The 18624-nt window shown below is 41.2% G+C and overlaps 1 protein-coding gene across 7 annotated transcripts in view; it reads right to left on the minus strand.

Moving 5' to 3' along the window:
* The window catches only part of SPEN (spen family transcriptional repressor), a 460760-nt gene that overhangs the window by 437719 nt on the left and 4417 nt on the right, over positions 1-18624 (minus strand). For 4 of the 7 annotated variants that reach the window (XM_086921690.1, XM_086921689.1, XM_086921687.1 and 1 more), the window contains exon 2: positions 2554-2874. In XM_086921690.1, coding sequence (XP_086777816.1) covers positions 2554-2874 — 321 coding nt within the window. Of the gene's footprint in view, positions 1-1303; positions 2875-18624 lie in introns of all 7 variants that reach the window. The other 3 variants (XM_086921693.1, XM_086921692.1, XM_086921691.1) reach the window with 1 other exon arrangement.

Here is an 18624-nt window from a genome sequence, read left to right on the forward strand (position 1 = left end):
TATGTGAACCATTACTTAGTGAAATATACAGTGTGGAGAATTATCATACTTTTTTGTGGCTACTATAGGAGGATACGGTCGAAACTTTGATTCTGGATTGTCTTGGTCCACTGCAAATATTCCAATAAAAATTATTAAAACCTAAACATTAAGCGGAAAAACAATTTGCTTAAAAATCCACTGTTTATTTTCAGACCACCTATTCTACATCTGATTTTGATCGTTAATAGCAGAAGCACCAGTAAAAATCAAAAGCCATAGATAGTCTGTGAAGGTTGTGAGCTATTAAGTTTACTCAAGAACAAAGGTTGGTGACATATTTTAAAGCTGCCTTCAAAGTGTCTCAGATTTAAGTTAAAACTTACCCCCATGATATTTTTATTGAAATCGCAACCTCGCTATCTTAGAAGTGTGAAAGTAGTGCTATTTGAATAACTTTTACCAAAAAAATGCAAAATATAGAACAAATTTTGTCCTGCTCTAAAAATACTGAAAGCAAAGTCCACTTATCATAATATTTAAATCCACTCACAACTTTAAGAAGCAAGCAGTTAAATTAACTGCTACTGTCAAACGGTGCTGCACATAAGAACAAAAACACTTCACTTTGCAAAGTAGATACTGGTTTAAATTAGCAGCTTGCAATCCCAATACTTTTACTCTAGGCAAAAACGGAATCAGTGTGTAACTGCATTTGAAACACTGATTACCAAACATTAATCACAGAGGTAATCTGTAAATTTTCTATAACGTAGAAAGGATTACTACGTAAGGTTTACTACTGAAGTGTATTAATTCCATAATTATAGGGGGGTGGGTGCAGAGAACACTGGCACAACAGCACAATGGCAGGGCCGACCTCTAACAATAACGATCGCATTATTTTAAATTATTCTCATATTTAAAAAGGTAACTACTTGCAAATTGGCACTCACTACACGATTAGCCACAAAAAAACCAAAAAGAAAAAGGTACATCGTATCCATATTTTAGAACCGGAAAACAATGAACGACTTGCATCACTGTCTTATTAACCTATAAAATATTAACAACCACTAATCAAATGAAGGTCTGAGCAGTAAATTAGAGGCATAGCCACTTGAGTACAGCAAGTCCCCAGACATAAAATAGAGGACACAGAAGGCTGCCACAAGAGCCAGTAAAACGGCAAGGATTACATCTAAGGGCTATGGTGGTTTTATTTTGATGCATACAAGTACTAGTTACTACTAAGGTTAGTGGAAAGAAACGGTCTGACTTAAGTTAGGAGTGGAGCTAATAAGACTGGGCAGGGCATACCAACCTTTTCCAAATGAGCCAACTCGACCTATAATCCCAATTAAATCTAGAATTGTAAGAGCAATTCCCCAATTTGGCCACCTGTACAGGGGTAATCGACCTTCTCAGTGGGACAGGGAAAAAAATTATCATAGCTGGAAAAAAAAACATTTCCATTGGGCACAAGGTTGCAGAGACCATGAAAATAAGCAACTCTCCAACACCCCAGCTTTCCTGCGTCAAATCGTTGCAACGATGCATCAAATCCAGGTACTTTCTGTGTGTATTTTCTTCCCTAAAATCTGAACACTGCAGTGGTTACAGGGTACCCAGTGTGAAGAGATCCACATTTTTGGCATGTTGGGCGGAAAATACAGAGAAAAGGGCAGCTGGTTCCAAATCACTCTCCTCCAGCACATTTTGATTGAGGTCACCATCGGTCATTTTTTAGCACACAATCCTGATAAAGTAATCAGTATAGATTAGCAGCATCCCCCATTTATACAAGGGTATCCATTTTTCCATTGATCACAGGATTCCTAACAGCAACCAAGCCCATCCTTATAGGGCAGCAGTTAGGGCAATGCTTGGTGTCCAACAGTTGAAAACCATTTCCAGAAGATACCCATTCCATTAATCTTCCAAGGCTGAGTCATACAACCCCAATGACACATGGAAAAATAATCCCAAAATATGAAAACCAGAAGATCCACCAAATGATGAAAACCACTCATCTGGATCTATTAACCCATTCCACGAATAACAAATGCCTGCAGATTCCAAAGACACAGAAGTTACACAACAAAGTTGTAATTCAGTAATTTCCAGTTGACTTTGACACAGCAGTTGGACAGCCAGACGTCAAATTCTTTCCCATAATTTTTCCGCCACGAGGACCTTTTAGACGCCACACAGGAACATTGTCCATGCGCTGCAGCAAACCTAGTTCCGTTTGTTGAAAAAAAATGAATCCAAAAAGGCCATGCCACATTTCAGGAAAGTTTCACCAACCAACAATCCATGCCGACCACTGGAACACTTCCACCCTTAAAGTGCAAGATCGTCAGTGTAGATATCCAGCCAGTTGCACGTACCATCCTTCGCAAATCCATAGGTATCCAGCCACTGGAGTTGAGTGGTTTCCACTTGTAACCCACAACAGGAAACACAGAATTCCCAAAATTTGAATCCATCTGGGGGCCCTATAGGGTTTTTTTTTTTCGCAGCTCAGCATATCAAATACAAAATACCTGCCTAGCGAAACCTTAAACTTACCCATCAAGTCTCCGCTCATAACGTCCTTCCCGTGCATGAAGTGATGTTGGGGTGCCATAAGTGGGTCCCCCAGCACCTCCTCTGAACCCAGAAACCTCTCTAGTACGAGAGGTTATGGAAACTGTATCATCCAATCCCCGAGCTGCGCTCGGAATGGTGCCTGGTTCATTATAATCCGTGCGTAGGTCTCTATCTCCCATTTTGTTGACTGCATTGTGTGCCTTCTGTGCACTTTTGATATCCACAAAATCCACAAAGGCTGCCACTCCACCATCGGAACCCCGCTTGGGCAGTATTTTGACACTTTCAACACGTCCATACCTAAGGAAAGAGAAAAGTGAATGTAAATTAAGTGCAAAGAAAAAACAAGAATTAAAAAAGTTTCTTTGTTTTAGACCTTTTAGTTCAATTTAGTAGAAAAGGTTTACATAGTTCACCTGCATGATCAGAACTTAAGAGCCTCACTATTAAATTATTGCAAATCAAACATCTCGAAGTCTTCTCTCCAGGGCGGTCTATGAAGAGAATAGCGCTGCCCTTCATAACTGAGGTGTTGACCTTACTCAAAAATGTTTTCCCTATTGGGAAGAATGTGGCTGGTCAAGCAGACTTTAGAATCCATCACTTCCCTAAGCAGAAAGTTGAATGCGTAGATACTTATCACCTGTGCTGCTCTCATTTCTAGAACTAAATGCCCCTCCCCTAAGCACATGTCTTTAACAGGGTTTCTAGTCTTATTGGGCTAAACTGCAATGCATTTTGGTTTTGATCATTTGGTTCATCAGGAACACCCTCTTTATTGCAATACAACTAAGAAAGTGGTAGCATGTTGTGTTGTCCAGCTACCTGCATATTTTCAACAAGAAACATCCATAATGTTTTGCAATCGCAGACAGCACAATTATTGCCAATACGTATGTAGCCACATATGTACTCATACACGGACTGCAATATATCAGTTTTGATAAATTACAATTTAAAGTACAGCAAAGAAAACTGTACGCATGTACACTGCAGACATCAGGAAAAGTTACACTTGGCACCCTTTAATTATGCTCCTTTTGAAAGAGACTGAAATCTGTCTTGCGAACAATTAATCAGCATCACTCACATTGGATAAGACATTATTAACAGCTGGTGAACTTTAGGACAAGGATTGCAATATATTGGTCAAAACCAACCGCTTAATTGTAACTAGGGTTTTAAAGAAATAGGCTTGTGGTAGAAGACTTTCATTATAGTAATGATTTTAATTAATCAAACAATAAACTTATACACTGTTCACTCATTATACGTGTTAAGTTATAAAATCTTCAAAAAGGTTCTTGTCAATATATGGACTAGCCAATTTTTAACAAAAACGATAATATATGCTGCAGAGTAGCCTGAAAATACTCCATGTTACTCCATACAAATACGTTTAAAAAATTGACAATCAAGAAAAAGACATAAAAGAAAATAGGCGAGATGACTACGGAAAATTAACAGCAAACACAAGTCTAGCTAAAACAGAAACACAATATTTGAAAGTAGTCCTTTTCTTTCAATTAGTCACTTTGCAAGGGGAACTGCCCGTGTAGGTTTTCAATTAAATGTTTGTGTTTTAGGAACATTTAGGCTTACCAGGACTTCAAAAACATTCGAATAGTTATGTACAATAGTATTTGTGGTTCCTGAACTCACGAGAGCGAGTACCAAGAAATATTCGTCTGACATGCAACCTGAATTGATGAAGGATGAGCTAGTACACAATGCCCAAAGATCCATTTAACATAGGAGTTGCTGTAAAATAAAGTAGGTTATGCAGTTCCTGCATCCAAGAGAACGTGATAAAGCTTTCCTCAACGCATGAATGAAACGCACATGAGAACAGACTAACTGTTTACCAATGGGTAAACATTTCTGCTTTCCAGAGAGCAAAATTAAAAATCATAGGCACTACTTAATTTCCGTCTGAAATCTGGAAACAATGCATAATATGCATAACAAGTTATAATATGTTGCTAAATTTTGGAAGAAGCTGCCAGTCGGCCTTTAAACCAAACTTCTTAATTTGCAAGATAAACACTAAATAGTACTTTAATGAGATAGCAATATTTGAAGCAAGCCCACCTAGAGGGGTGGGAGAAGATCGGCTAGTGGGTGGGCACATTTTTGTTTTTGTGCTCTAGGAACGAAGTAGTTTCTCTTCCGGTTATGTGCAAGTTGTTTTTTTGAAAGATCAACGCTATGGTACAGCTTCCGTAGCATCTTACAAGGCTAGTGATCCATAAATAGCAATGTATACAAAAGACCCTCTTAAATATGTTGTACAGTGGACTCAATTCGACTACTGTTTTTAACAAAACAGCTGCCAAGAATCAGGTTTTCCCCAACAGTACCACACAAACATCAAGTTAATGCGCCAAAAGAGCATCAATCTGCAAAATTAATGGTAAAGGCTTTTAAAAGCTTTCCCACCAAATCCTATACAACCAATAATGGGATTCCAGTATAGGTTTGTGATATTAATAAAGAGGATAGTGAGCACTAGATTTGACAATCCCACCACACCATAGTTCAAGAAAATACAAATACACAGATAGGTTCAATTGTCCATACCAGTTTGGGCCTTGCTCTTGTAGCCTTTAACATAGTGTACTTTACAAGGTCAAGGTCACCCAGGCGCTCGTCACCAGCCAACTGGACTACGGAAACACCCTCTACGCCGGAACCACAGCCAAACTTCAGAAGACTCCAACGCAGCCAGAACGCCTCCGCACGACTCGTCCTGGACATCCCCCGACACAGCCACATCTCCGGCAACCTGAGAGACCTGCACTGGCTTCCCGTCAGCAAGAGGATCACAAAAACTTTGAGGCAAAAATAGCCCTGCGTCCTGAGATAAAGAAAGAGGTTTCGGTATGGTACTGGCTGCTGGTTCAATCTTAGAAGACCCAAGTTCATGGTATACAGAGGCCTGGAGGAGGCAACTGCCTGAGTACGAATTAGAAGCATTATGGCAAGTATCTACATCTCTTTTGTGGTATAGTGTGAAATCTGCGCCTTTCAAGAAAAACCACCTTTTTATAATTCACAAGGCCTACTGGACGCCTCGAAGATTGGCAAAGATGGACTAGCAAACAGTGAGGAAGTGCCAAAAGTGCGCAGAAATCAATGCAGACGAAATACATATGTTCGGGTGGAGTCCCTCCAGCCAATCGTTCTGGCAGAAAGTGGGCAAAATCTTGTCAGATATGGTGGGTCAAGAAGTGGAGGTGAGCCTCGCATTGGTAATATTTGGGGCCATACCGGAAGAAGACTATTGGTAATATATCTAAATCTCTTAAGGCTCTTATCTTTATTCTAGTTCTACTAGCACATAGAGAGCTGTGCATTAAGTAGATATTACCTATTGCACCCGTAGAACATGAATGGGTAAACTTGATTCACAGAATAGCTTAAATGGATAGGGAAACGCGCCCCAATAAGAGAATGAAGCGTTGGAGTATCTGGGACAACTGGGCGGAGTGCATGCTCCTCGTAGTAGATACACTCCTTTTTCACTCTTTTTACTGCACGGTTCTCACCGAAAGCCCAGTTCTTTCTTTACTAACCGTTTCACTCTTTTCTGACTGGTTTGGGTGTCAAGTTATTTTAAATACATAAATACATAATCTTTATTTGAATTACTGGTTACCACTAATCCAATGATTAAGTATCAGTAAAAACAGGCTGTTCTCGAGAATCTAGCAGTTTTACCAATAAGGATTGGTAGACCTGGAAAGAGAACCCAAGTAAGTACCAGTAATCATGGAAAAAAGAGTAAGTCTACCTTGCAGAGAGGGATCCCGTGATGGTTTCCATCCCCTCTCTAGTGGAGTGTTCGGGTACCACCTTGTACGGACGGCAAGAGACTAAGTCGGAAATCTCTTTTATCTCCAGTCATATACTGATCAGACATATGAGGACAATTTTTTTTAAAGCAGATAATCCAGATCCATTCACCAGCTTGAGAGAATTTAAGGGTGTTTGTCATCCAGCAAGAATGGCTTAACATCAACAAGCCTGAGCACAAGCAGTGTTTTTCCTCAATCCTTCTATTCTAACACGACAGATTCTGAATGACCATTTGTTCACTTCTTAGGTAATCCGTATACTTTTGAGTCACAAGACCTTATAGTCATGGTCCACCCCATGGCTTGGTATTTTGGCGTCAATCCATAGTATTTTTTTTTTTACGTGGTACTTTAAACACACTTGGCGGGGGGGTGGGGGGGGAATAGAGTTTTATATAGTACAGAGTTGACCTTAAGGTATCCGAGCACTTTACATGAACACCTGTTTAGTTACAGACCAACACTTTTATTTTGTTAGGCACCGGGAGATCCAGTGATATTCCAGAATCACAGGATGGTGAGTCCTGCCAAGACGCCAAGACTCGAACCCGTTTCACCAGCTTCGAGGTCGACCGGTCTGGCCGTTAGGTCACATCCTCTTCCCAAATCTTTTCAAATTACTACCACATGCCTGCCAGGGCTTGTAGAATCGCAACTAGCCTTGTTAAATTTCATGAAAGTCAAACCTGCTTATCCAAGACAAGTTTATTATACAATTAAAGCTCCCACTTTTAATACACTGATCTTATAACCTTTCCAAGGATTAAGAAAAGGGGAAAACGAATAGGGAGGGGGCGGGGCTATTGGTCGGACCATGCGGTTTACTTAATCTGTGAGCGAGCATCATTTAGTTTGAATTAAAAAAAATAACCCGATTTTTTTTGTTATTTATTTTTTAATCGAAACCTTTCACACAACGGGTTTCACGACAAGTGGCACTGACTGCTAATGAACGATGTATATATTATTATTCGGTGCTTGATTTTCTTTGGTAAATACTACGTTGCTTCTAAAATTAATCACTATAGTTGTTAAATTACTAATGAGAATACTTGCTGTTTACGAGGTAAAAGTTAAACTTTTTGCGCTTTTTTTCACAAGCAGAAGTTTGTATTGACCGATTTCGACCCTGAGGCTGGGAAAGTAGTTAGTTTCCATCCCAAGTGCTTTTTACACACTCTAGAAAATTACATTGCAGGACACTTGAGTGTTTGAGGTGGGAAAACAAATCTTATTTAAGGCCCGCTGGCTCTTGTGATGAAGATATGTAATGAGGTATTGTAGGGAGAATTGATATGGACTAATGGAATCTGAAGTCCCGAACCTCAGAATCTATTTTAGTAAATATGTGAACACAGAAACATTACGTTATAAACTCGGTTTGTGTTTAAAGCGTTAAAATACAATTTTGGAAGCAACAGCGTCTGTATTTATCAGTATACTTAAGAGGTGTTCCGCAGGTTACCAATCAGTATGCCATTTTTGTGTTAAAGCAATTGGGGCCAACATAAAAAGATGTACATACTTATTACAGATGTACAGAAAAGTCCAGAAGGCAGTTGGAGACGGCCCAGTGTGCACGTGAATAGGAGAAAGGTGGTTAAGTCTGTTAGTAGTAATTTCAGTAGAAAATATATGTCAGTATAGAACTGAAATATAACATTTATTGTGCAACTACGTTTCTCGCAAATTTAAAAAAGGCATGTAAAGTGTGCTCATGCTGGCGTTTAAATCCCCAACTATTGACAATGTAAAAAAAATGAATAGATACGCTTGCCACAACTGAAAGAAAAACATCTAAAAAAAACAAAAATAGGCACCGACGTTGTAGTAGGTACCCTCAATAATTCAGGCAAATCCGTCTATAAATTGAGGAGCGTTTATTAAGGAATTGAAACAAATAGTATAGCCCATCAACCAGCGTCCTTCCAACTCGGCGATCCTTCCTAAAATGCAAACCAATCGCATATATTCCAGGCAAGAAAACAGAATATGACCACAACCTAATCTTCGCCCCTTTTGAACAAAAAATGTGCTTCAAAATTGGGTGTATGAAAGCTGATACCACGTAGGTCGTGACATAAAAAGAAAAATGTAGACAATCGACTATTTAGTTGTGGTTTTATTTTTTATAACCGTCCTATAGCAGAAGCTGAACTGCAACCGCAATTAAGTTATATTCTGTTTGACCTCTTAAACGTGGTAATGTTCTAGTCACGTTTTGATTAGGCACGTTTTTAGGGTAAAGGCGTCACCAATGCCATTTGTTTAAATCTGCATGCAAAACACGAAATAACAGGCTGCTACCGCACAATGTATAAAAGTTATAAGAGTCATAGTCAGCGAGTGTTAGACCAACGTTTTGTTTGCTCACTACCAAGACAACCATTTGCGGAAGCTTAGTGTTTTGACACTGCTGCTCCCAACGCGTCATATTTCCTACACGAACGTTTACTCCAGATCCGAGGCCTACTCCCAAATGTAGAGCTGCACGAAATGGCAAGCACGGCGAATGAGTCCTGCTCAGATAAACCCCCACTGTTGAGTTTGACAGCTGTAGTAATGTTTAATGAGTATTCATTCACTACAACAGCCTATTAGCTCTCGGAAATGCTTGTATAAGCTAACAAGAATATGTAGTGAGAGGGTATCAGAAAATTCAAGAGCAAATAAACACCATGACAGTGATATGTTAACATTACATAGCGGTCTTCTCTCGAGATATCACGATATATACGTGTTGCCTACAGTCGTCCTCCCCACTATGCTATTTAAATACAGCCAGATCAGTCAACAACTCCTTAACTGCCCCGTATAACTACTCAAAGACGGAGAAAGCCGGGGTTGCTTAGATTGCAGTGCTGCGGCAGAATACATTACATGCTTGCAGGGGCATTCAAAGCAGCGTTAACGTAGAGCTCGAAGAGGACAAAATGGCGCCAGCTGCTGCAAACGCCCCGTGTGTAACAAACCATGCTGCACCAGATAAGTGCTGCTGCATGAGAACCAAACCACCTCAGGGTTTGAGCAATCGCCCCTTACAAATATGACAGACGAACCAAACGCCTCGAGTGAGGCGGGAGTAGATGTCGCAATGCAGACTAGGAGCTGAGCTCTGTATTCAAGCTCGATTCCACGCACACAGTGCAGTTCACACATGCTATTCTACTGGTCGTGGGAGGGGCTGAAAGCTCGTTTATATTCAGTTCGTACATATATCACCGAGCTCTTAATTCATACAAGGAAGCACGTCCTATAAAAAGAGCAGCCGACTCCCCAGGCGGCGCTGGGTTTCACTGCAGTGAATTCCACTGCTGCTCAGTCTTCCGTCAAGCCAATCCCATCACAGGGTTAGCCACAGCACCGAAACGTACCAATGGGGGCAGGGTGGGTTGCTATGGCAAACATCCCAATGAATCAATCTAAAATAAATAGACGGTAAGCGCACCAAATATTAAAAAATGAAGGAAAAATAAACCAGTGTGCTATCCAACATCAATTAAAAGCTGAAACCCACACCATACACGCTTCGCTGATCCATTAATTAGAAAACACCCAGGGCGTGTGTCAATTGCCTAGAATGGAAGGAATGAGAGTTACTGCTCGTGCGAGTTGCCTCGACTTATCACCGGAAACCTCATCTTCTAAGTAAAGACAGCTGAAAAAGGAACTCCATCTATTATTCAATAAGATTTTCCAACTAAAGGATGCCAGCCATATGCTAACACAGATAATATACATTTTAAAGGACAAGGGAAGCCAATGTATCTGAGGGACCTTGGGTATAACTAGCTATAAGGAAACAGCGGTCCCTTTCAACAATTTAGAAATTTGAGCAATTCAAATCAGAAATGTAATAACTATCATGTACTGTTATAAGGACACGTAATATGTAATTAAACATTATGAAAAACATAGAAAAAGGTTGGGCAGTGTCTACAATATTAGGAAAGGGCAACCAGAAAAAAAACTCAGACATAAGCAAAATCTGGTTCATGGCCGCGGTTGCGTTGTGCTCAGCACCAGTAGTATGGTGTGCGGTCAGCTTCAAGCGAGGCAACTGTATCCGGAAAAGGAATTATTTTCCAAAACGAAATGACGGTGCTGATCACAACGCAACCGCGGCCATGAACCAGATTAAACTACCCTAACGTACTGCGTTATCTTTCTTCATTTGTGTGTTACTCAGCTTCTGCCAGAAGACTCTCAGACTGGGGACCACTCCAGCCTCCACATAATTGTCCTGCCAGCTCTTATACACCGGCTCTCGGTACCCCACAAAAATATTTTGGGGGGTTTCCCATTCCGGTTTGGCGACAGTATTGCCTGAATCGTTTAGGATGACACCAGACCCCTTTGGGTCTTCGCATGTCGCTTGTTTCAAGCAAGCAGGAAAAATCTATTAAATTGTGTTTTTCTCAGGCTAGACGTTCTTTTAGTCCTGATGATGATCCCATTATTTGCTGTGGGATCGAAACGCCGTCGAATTTAGCCCCCTGACACACAAATTGTATAATAATTATTTTATATATGTGCAATGGGGCTCCAGATATGTTTTTAGCCTAATTATTTGACTATCATTTGGCCACGACAGTTCTGTTTTGCTTATGGGACTACTGTTTCCTTATAGCTAACAATAAAGATATAACATTTCGGAACACCAGGATACAACAGGTGTAGCCTGTTTATTACCTTGCACTCTGCAGGCCCAGCCTCAACCAAACTAGCCAGTCTAAAACAAGTGGCTTTGTATCAAGCCCAGGTATGGCTAGACAGGAAAGAGGTTTGGCGCTCCTGCAGGTACTAGCAAGAAAATTGAAGAATCTTAAGTGTGGTCTCATTGTCCCGCCTCACCTGAAAAGGGACTACAGCCTTATTGAGGGTACAAAACATCAAGGCAAGGACTTGGAGTTCAGCTTACAAGAGAATATGCACTATCGATTTTTAACCTACTGCTAACACCTAGAGTATCTTTCTGAAACTGAACAAATGATTGGGGTGGGGTGGGCAGGGTCAATAAGGACCCAACTGGCAGCATTGCAAATTCAAACATTAACCGTTAGGGAAAAGGTCAGTCCTCGACCAGCTATCTCAACCTATTTAACATCTAGATTTGGCTTTTGTATCTATATAGTAAAGGAAGGGAAGTCAAACAATGTGAAGGTTTAGTAACAAGATAACCAACAGCTGAAGAAGATGTAGGACTTTTTTTTTTTTTTACAGATTTTTTGTATTCATCTTTAATCTTTTTGTATTGTATGATTAATAGTTTATTAGTCCATTAAAACCATAAACACAATTCAAACTACTACTACCTACCAACTACATCAGTTGCCATTTATTAACTGCTTCAAACTCGCGTTGTTCGTCAAGGTGTCCCAAAAACTAGACCTCCAGTGACAAAGGTCCTGTGCTGTCAAAGTGTTAATATCAGATTACAATCATGCATGCGGTTTCTCTTTTTTTTGTAACTGTAAGATATTCTAATTGAGGTAGGCCAGAACTCTTTAAAAGGCTAATATACACTGTTTTCAGATACATACAGATCAATATGTATTTCAGCTAACAAATGTATGTGGGCTGTCATTTAATTCACCAAGTCACTTGGAATTTTGATGTTGGTTTTATATAGTTAATCTTGACATTTGATGAATTATTGTTCTCTCATATTCGTGTAAGAAGTGTTTATAACATTCTTGTCAAAAAAAATATTTTATGAAGATTACTAAATGATGTACAAAGTAACTGGAAGAATTTGGATCCTCTTCAAAGTGTTGGATGTTGTCTCTTAGATAGTTGGTGGAACGCATCGTGGTGTGCATCAGAGTTTCATGTAGTTCATATATGCACTAGCTATATTAAATTTGCCTCTCGAGGCACGAGTTCTTCATTTGAGGGTTTAGTGTCCATGTAAAAATATGCACACTTATTCTTCAATCCCTAAAAAACATTGATCTTCTCCTTCACCCAAACAAAATACTTCCCATTCTCATATCCTGCACGAACTCAGGAAATAGACTTCTCTTCTTCACTATCTTCTGTAGTTAAATATATAGGATTTAATCAAAAATCCTCTAATAAGAGCGATTAAAAGAAGAACTTTGGTTTAAAGGTACCTAGATTTAGAAAATCCCAAGCTAAATACCAATCTTCCTCAAGTGCAGTGACTACTCTCTGGAACCACCTTCCAGCAGATCTATCTAACCTTCTCCTACAATACGTTTATCCTGCTTAACAACCCACATTCACTCTTAGCCTACCTTCTAACTCTGTTTTGTTTATTGCCCACAACTAAGGTACACCAAGTCTGTCACTGGTGCAGGAGCACAGTGTACAACTGTTAAACACACAGTGAACATTAAGAACAGGACAAAACTCATAACTTTTAGTCTTCGGTTTAAAGTAAATACATTTGCTAGCTTGTTCCAATCAAATTTACTAGCATTACTCTCTACTGCAATATAATTTCAAGGGTCATTTTGCAACACTGTTAGGGTTCCATTTTCTTTCTATATTTCCCCGGAGCTCTGATTTAAAAATAAAAAAAAGTTAAAGGAATAAAAGTAAAGGCTTTATACTTTACACAAAGTTCTCTAACTCCGCTATCTGTAGTTGAGCTATAGTACACATTTCATTTATGACATTAAATCTACATGTTTTGGAAAGCAAACTGCAAAAATATTGCTCAAATTAAAACTACATAAAATCGAAGCTCGGGGTTAAGTAGTTCGAAGAAAAGGAAGATAGCACAACTCTGTTTTTAATAACCAGTATAAATTTTAACACTAAAAAAAGGATAGACAATTGACAAGAACTGGAGGAGGGCTGCACTGAAGAAGCTCTTTAAATTGATCGCAGTGCAGAGGAAGAAGAACAAGCAGAGGGAGCTGTCATTTAGTGGTAAGTGATTGAGGAATTTAAAGTGGTATTGGAAAATCTCAGTTTCTCTAGTAACCTGGGTGCTAATTCCACTCCACATCAGTTCCTCTTGATTGAATTGAACGATATTGTATTATGGGCCTTGGCACAGACCGGTGCAGAAGTAAACACACAGACAACAAACAAACCAAAAATGCATTAAAAAAAATTATATATATATATATATGTATATATATATATATAGTAGACTGTTGATGGCAGGAAGTACTCTACCACAAAGAATAAAGACACCCTCGTCCGTCTGAGTGCTTTCTTGCTTTCTTACAATTTTGCAATATATAATTTAGTTGAGTCACATCAGCGTTCACAACTTTACGTCTAGCTAAAGAACACAGACTCCCATCTGCATAGCTTACACATCTGGAATGGTATCCGTCATGCAAATAGTCAAGAAAATAAGGTAAGTAATAATTATGGAGAGCACCACCAAAATCACAAACATGCTTTACAAATATGCACAATAGGAACATGACTGATCGAAAGGCAATCTTGTAGAGAACTGAAAACTGCATTTTAATAAGCGACACAAAAATCGCACAATATCACAGTGCCCCACTAGAAAAAAGCCCTACATTGGGCATGAGTATAATCAGAAGAGACAAAACTATTCTGAGACAAAGCCTTCTGTGGTCAAGAAAAATAAACGAACATCTTGGTTTATTGAAGAACAATAAATCTAAAAACAGAATGATGCGTAGACTGATGCTGGATAGTAAAGATAAGGGATTTAATTGCGTCCTTTGTGTATTAAGATTTACCTAGAGCTGGATATATCTAAAAAATAAAAGTGCCACTAATGTATTTTAACATCTGACCTCATTCTCCCAGTGGAACCATGAATGGCAGATAGCCCTGTACCGGCTAACACAAGTAGGGAGGGAGAGCAAACAACATAGGTGACATTTTCGAGATTTTTTCCGCACACACATGTTACTTATTTAGGATAGCATTAGAAGGTTTCATGTGGTCGCATGTCAACATCCGCTCTCGTTTATTCAGCACTATTTTGTCAGTAAACTATGATTAAATTAATACTGGTATATGGATCTGAGGAATCACGGCAACAATAATCAGTAAATGGACGATAAGTTCAGAGCAATATATACAGTATTATTCAGGTTGCTAAAGATAGTTTTTTGAAGAGTAGATCTGCATTCAGGTTAGTCTTAATAAACAGCGATATTTTAACAACAAAAAATGAAATAACAGAAATTAGGTACTTTAAATCATTCGCTTTGGGTGAAGTAGCTCCTGGCAACAGGTCCAAAGTCTTTTTTTCGCAGCAGCCCAGGGTTGACCAAGACATGGCCAAATATAGGAAACAAACTCATCACATACGGTTTGCAAAAGCAGTCTGCACACACTTTTGAGACCAATATGACATTGCGGTCTCCCCGCCATCGGAAGAGGGATCTCTGTCCGCCATATTATAATGTCTTCTGGATGGGTTGTGGTCGTAAACTCCGACCGCCAGGTAGTCGGATACAGACCGCCTGTCGGGACCTCACTGTAGTCCCTGAATGGTGGTGGTGCCGGTCAGGCAACGCTGTAAGAGTTACAATATCCCTTTCTGCCGGTCGTTCTGCAGCAGTCAACCTGCAGCAAAACGGTAGGAGAAAAAGATTTGGCGGGGCTACAGCGGGCCCCCCTTAACCCACTGGGCCAGGGACATATGCACTGAGGGACAGCTATGATGCCCCCCTCTTACACAGCCCTACACCGATGGTGGGCACCGCATGTTGCCTGCCAATTAGTGCAGAGGTATGTGTGGGGTGTCTGTTCTGTCTTGCAGCGGGTGCTGCAGAGCGCAGCACCCACCGCAATACAAAACATGGGCAATGTGACCGCCACAGTGGTGGGCGGGCCCATACACGATACGATGGCGGACGGACTAAATTCCGCCTGCCATCGTAATGACCGGTAAAGTACTTAACACAAACAGCTATGGGGAAGTCACAGCAATGCCATAGGACACCACTCAGATAAGAGGCTGTGAAGGGGCGGCACAAAAATAAATAAATTGACAGGGATGAGGCCTAGGAATAGTAACAGTGACAGATTAATTCAAGCATGCTGCACATCTCATTTTTGTATTCCTCAGGCTCCCAGACAAGCATGTTTCCATATAGCTCCACACGAGAACAGACTCCATTTGCAGGCGACTAGACGGACGAGAATTCTTTACCTTTTCTGTTGCTGAACCTTAGGAGCACTGGCGGAGTGCATCTAGCTGCTTAGAAGGCTCTTTTGTTGCCCAAAAACATAGTGGTCATTCCTCCTTCAACCAAGTAGGTCACCTGCCAAGATGGTGCCACTCTAGACTTGCAGGAGCAACACAACTGTTTACACCAAAGATGCACATCTTCAGAAAGCGCTGGTGTGAAGTCATACTGTGTGGTTCCCGAGGGCCATCGGACACCCAGATTCAGGGGAATAGGTCTAAACACAAATAAAGATACCATTGAGGGGTTCCTTATACTCAGGGGATTTCCATGCCCACAATCGTCAGATAGGCACATGGCACCCGTTAAGCCAGTCGCACTCAGAAAAGGAGAATCTCTGCTCCAGGATGTATTCCCTAGAAGAAGGTACTGAAAACGAAAGCCAAAGTAGGCGTCTTGATGCAGTACATGTGAAACTAGATACCGGAGACTGACATTAAGACCCCAATGTAGAGGGACAGGTTTAAAAACTGTAGAACCGACTATGGTATGACTAACAGCATGAAGATGCCAGGTAGTGTTGCCAGCAAAGCATGCGTTCGCGGTTAACCCATCGAGGGCTTTGGGAATCGGAGGGAGAACTTCGACACAGATACAGTAATAATTTTGATGGAACTGGGGTTTACGATGCCGGGTGAAGCAGTTACTCTTGCAGCACCCAAAATCAAATACTGCTCAGCTTCACGCAATCCTCAGGAGACGAGGGACTTTCTTGATGGCAAAGGAAAAGAGTTTCAAGTGAAAAAGTCGATGGCACAAACAATAAGCAGCTACATTGTCATCCCTCGAAATTACTTTTTGTTCAAACTTTTGCTGTAAAATTGCGTTTATTATTTTCTATATCTTCGTATTACAATGCTTCAGACATGAACAAGAGACGGATATATAAACTTGCACTGTACAACTGTGCACGGCGCAAAAATGTATTTAAGGACAATCGTGCATATCTATTCCTGTGAGGGTGTGGCATTTTAACATAACACAGGTATGCACCTATTGGTGCGGGTACTAAGAGGAACGTATTAGCAGATGAATCGGATACAACCAGAGTCCCATGGAATATTCAATTTCACAGGTCATATTACAGACGGCAATTTGGTTAACTTCAGAAGGATCATAACCCAATAATAATTAAGAAGCACATACATGGTTGGAGGGCAGCGTAGTTAATTGCTAAGAGTTAAATATTTATATTACTCTTGAAGGAAAACTTATGACCGAATATCTCTATTTGCAGATACATTCAAATTCAAATGAGATCTAAGTTTACTGATCGGTACTCCCTTGTCCGAGTATGGGACAGGTGACAACGCTGGGGGGGAGAAAAACTTACTTTGCTGGTGCACTGAGGCCCAGGAGACGCAGGGCCATCACCGGAACGAGGCTCCGCCCCCTTTTCACCAGGGCATTTCAAAACTGCTCACTTCTGTCGCTCCTCGGGAGACGCTTCGCCTGAGAAGCAAGGCGCAACACTGGGGGGGAGAAAAACTTACTTTGCTGGTGCACTGAGGCCCAGGAGACGCAGGGCCAACACCGGAACGAGGCTCCGGCCCCTTTTCACCGGGGCATTTCAAAACTGCTCACTTCTCCCGCTCCTCGGGAGACGCTTCGCCTGAGAAGCAAGGCGCAACGCTGGGGGGGAGAAAAACGTACTTTGCTGGTGCACTGCGGCCCAGGAGACGCAGGGCCAACACCGGAACGAGGCTCCGCCCCCTCATCGTCACTTCCTCATAGATAACAATATCCTCCTGCATCGCGGGACGCGCACGGGCTAAGCCCGGGCAAAGGGCGGGCCCTCTGTGGCCCTCAGAGGACCTGAGGAGGACGGGACGGGCCACTCCACTTGGCCCCTTCATGCATGAGGTATAGTGATACTTCACTTATTTCGTTTCCATTGCGCTGTGATTTGTTTTTTGATACCCTGGTGACTATTCAGTAATTCAACTACCATGTCTGTCTGGGATGAACTAAACGCCTTGTGTGGCACAAATTATGCCCCTGATATTTCTACTTCCCCTACAGTGGACAGAGACACGGATCTTACAATCTGCACCCCCCAGGCCTCTGAAATAATCCTGTCTAACTGATACACCGCCTCGGGATCAACTCAGCAAAAGGAATAATGAGGTTACCCCACCAAATATCACCCGAATGTGTTATAGTCCTTCTCTTTCCTCCGTCAACCCAAGCGTATCAATGCCACGTAAGACGGTGATCACATCAAATGACTCTGCTTCCCCCTTCCACTCGACCTTACTGGCCCATATTGAACGTCTGTTGAATGCGGCTTTATCACCTCTGCTCTCAAAAATTAAGGACCTGGGAAATAGGTTGTCTGATGTTGAAAAAATAGTACAAAGGATTGCACCATCACCATCACCTGTAAATACTGTCATTCCCTCTTCTCCTACGCGCCCGACTAACCTTGTGAACCCCAAGTCCATTGAACTCAGGAAAGATCGAACAACTGATCCTTCTCTCAGCATACCCATCCTAAGCAGCAGCAAAGCCACCTCTAAGCCCACTCGCCTCCCTTTTAAAGCCCCTAGGCTTCCTCAACAAAGAACATTCCGAATGAACTTACCCCCTGAAGCCGCCCCCTACGTGGCCGTTCTCTCCGGGGTTCCTGAACTTACTAAGGTCAAACATGAAACAAGCCAGGAACTGCTGAATAAAGCCATCTTTTGGCTCAATAACAGACCGATGCCACCGGACTTAGATGGCGGAATCCTGAGTGTCAGGAGGGTGGGATGGCTAGGGACGTTGCCCAAAGACATTCCGGGAGACCTGATACTAATCAAGTTCAAACACAGGAACATTGTCCCATTTTTAAGATTTTCCCAGCCCAAAATTGGAGACGGCCCTATTTCTATCCGGGACTTGTTTGATTTTTACCCTGGCCCCAGAACATTGTACTATAACACTTGGTGAAAGGGGACTCAGTTTACCATGTGTTTTTATCTCTTTTTTTCTTCAGATTGGTTCCAGTTTATTTTAAATATCCGGTTTTTGTTTTCAACATTGTAACGAAC

The sequence above is a fragment of the Lissotriton vulgaris genome, chromosome 5, assembly GCF_964263255.1.
Source record: "Lissotriton vulgaris chromosome 5, aLisVul1.2, whole genome shotgun sequence".
In the NCBI taxonomy this organism is placed as follows: domain Eukaryota; kingdom Metazoa; phylum Chordata; class Amphibia; order Caudata; family Salamandridae; genus Lissotriton; species Lissotriton vulgaris.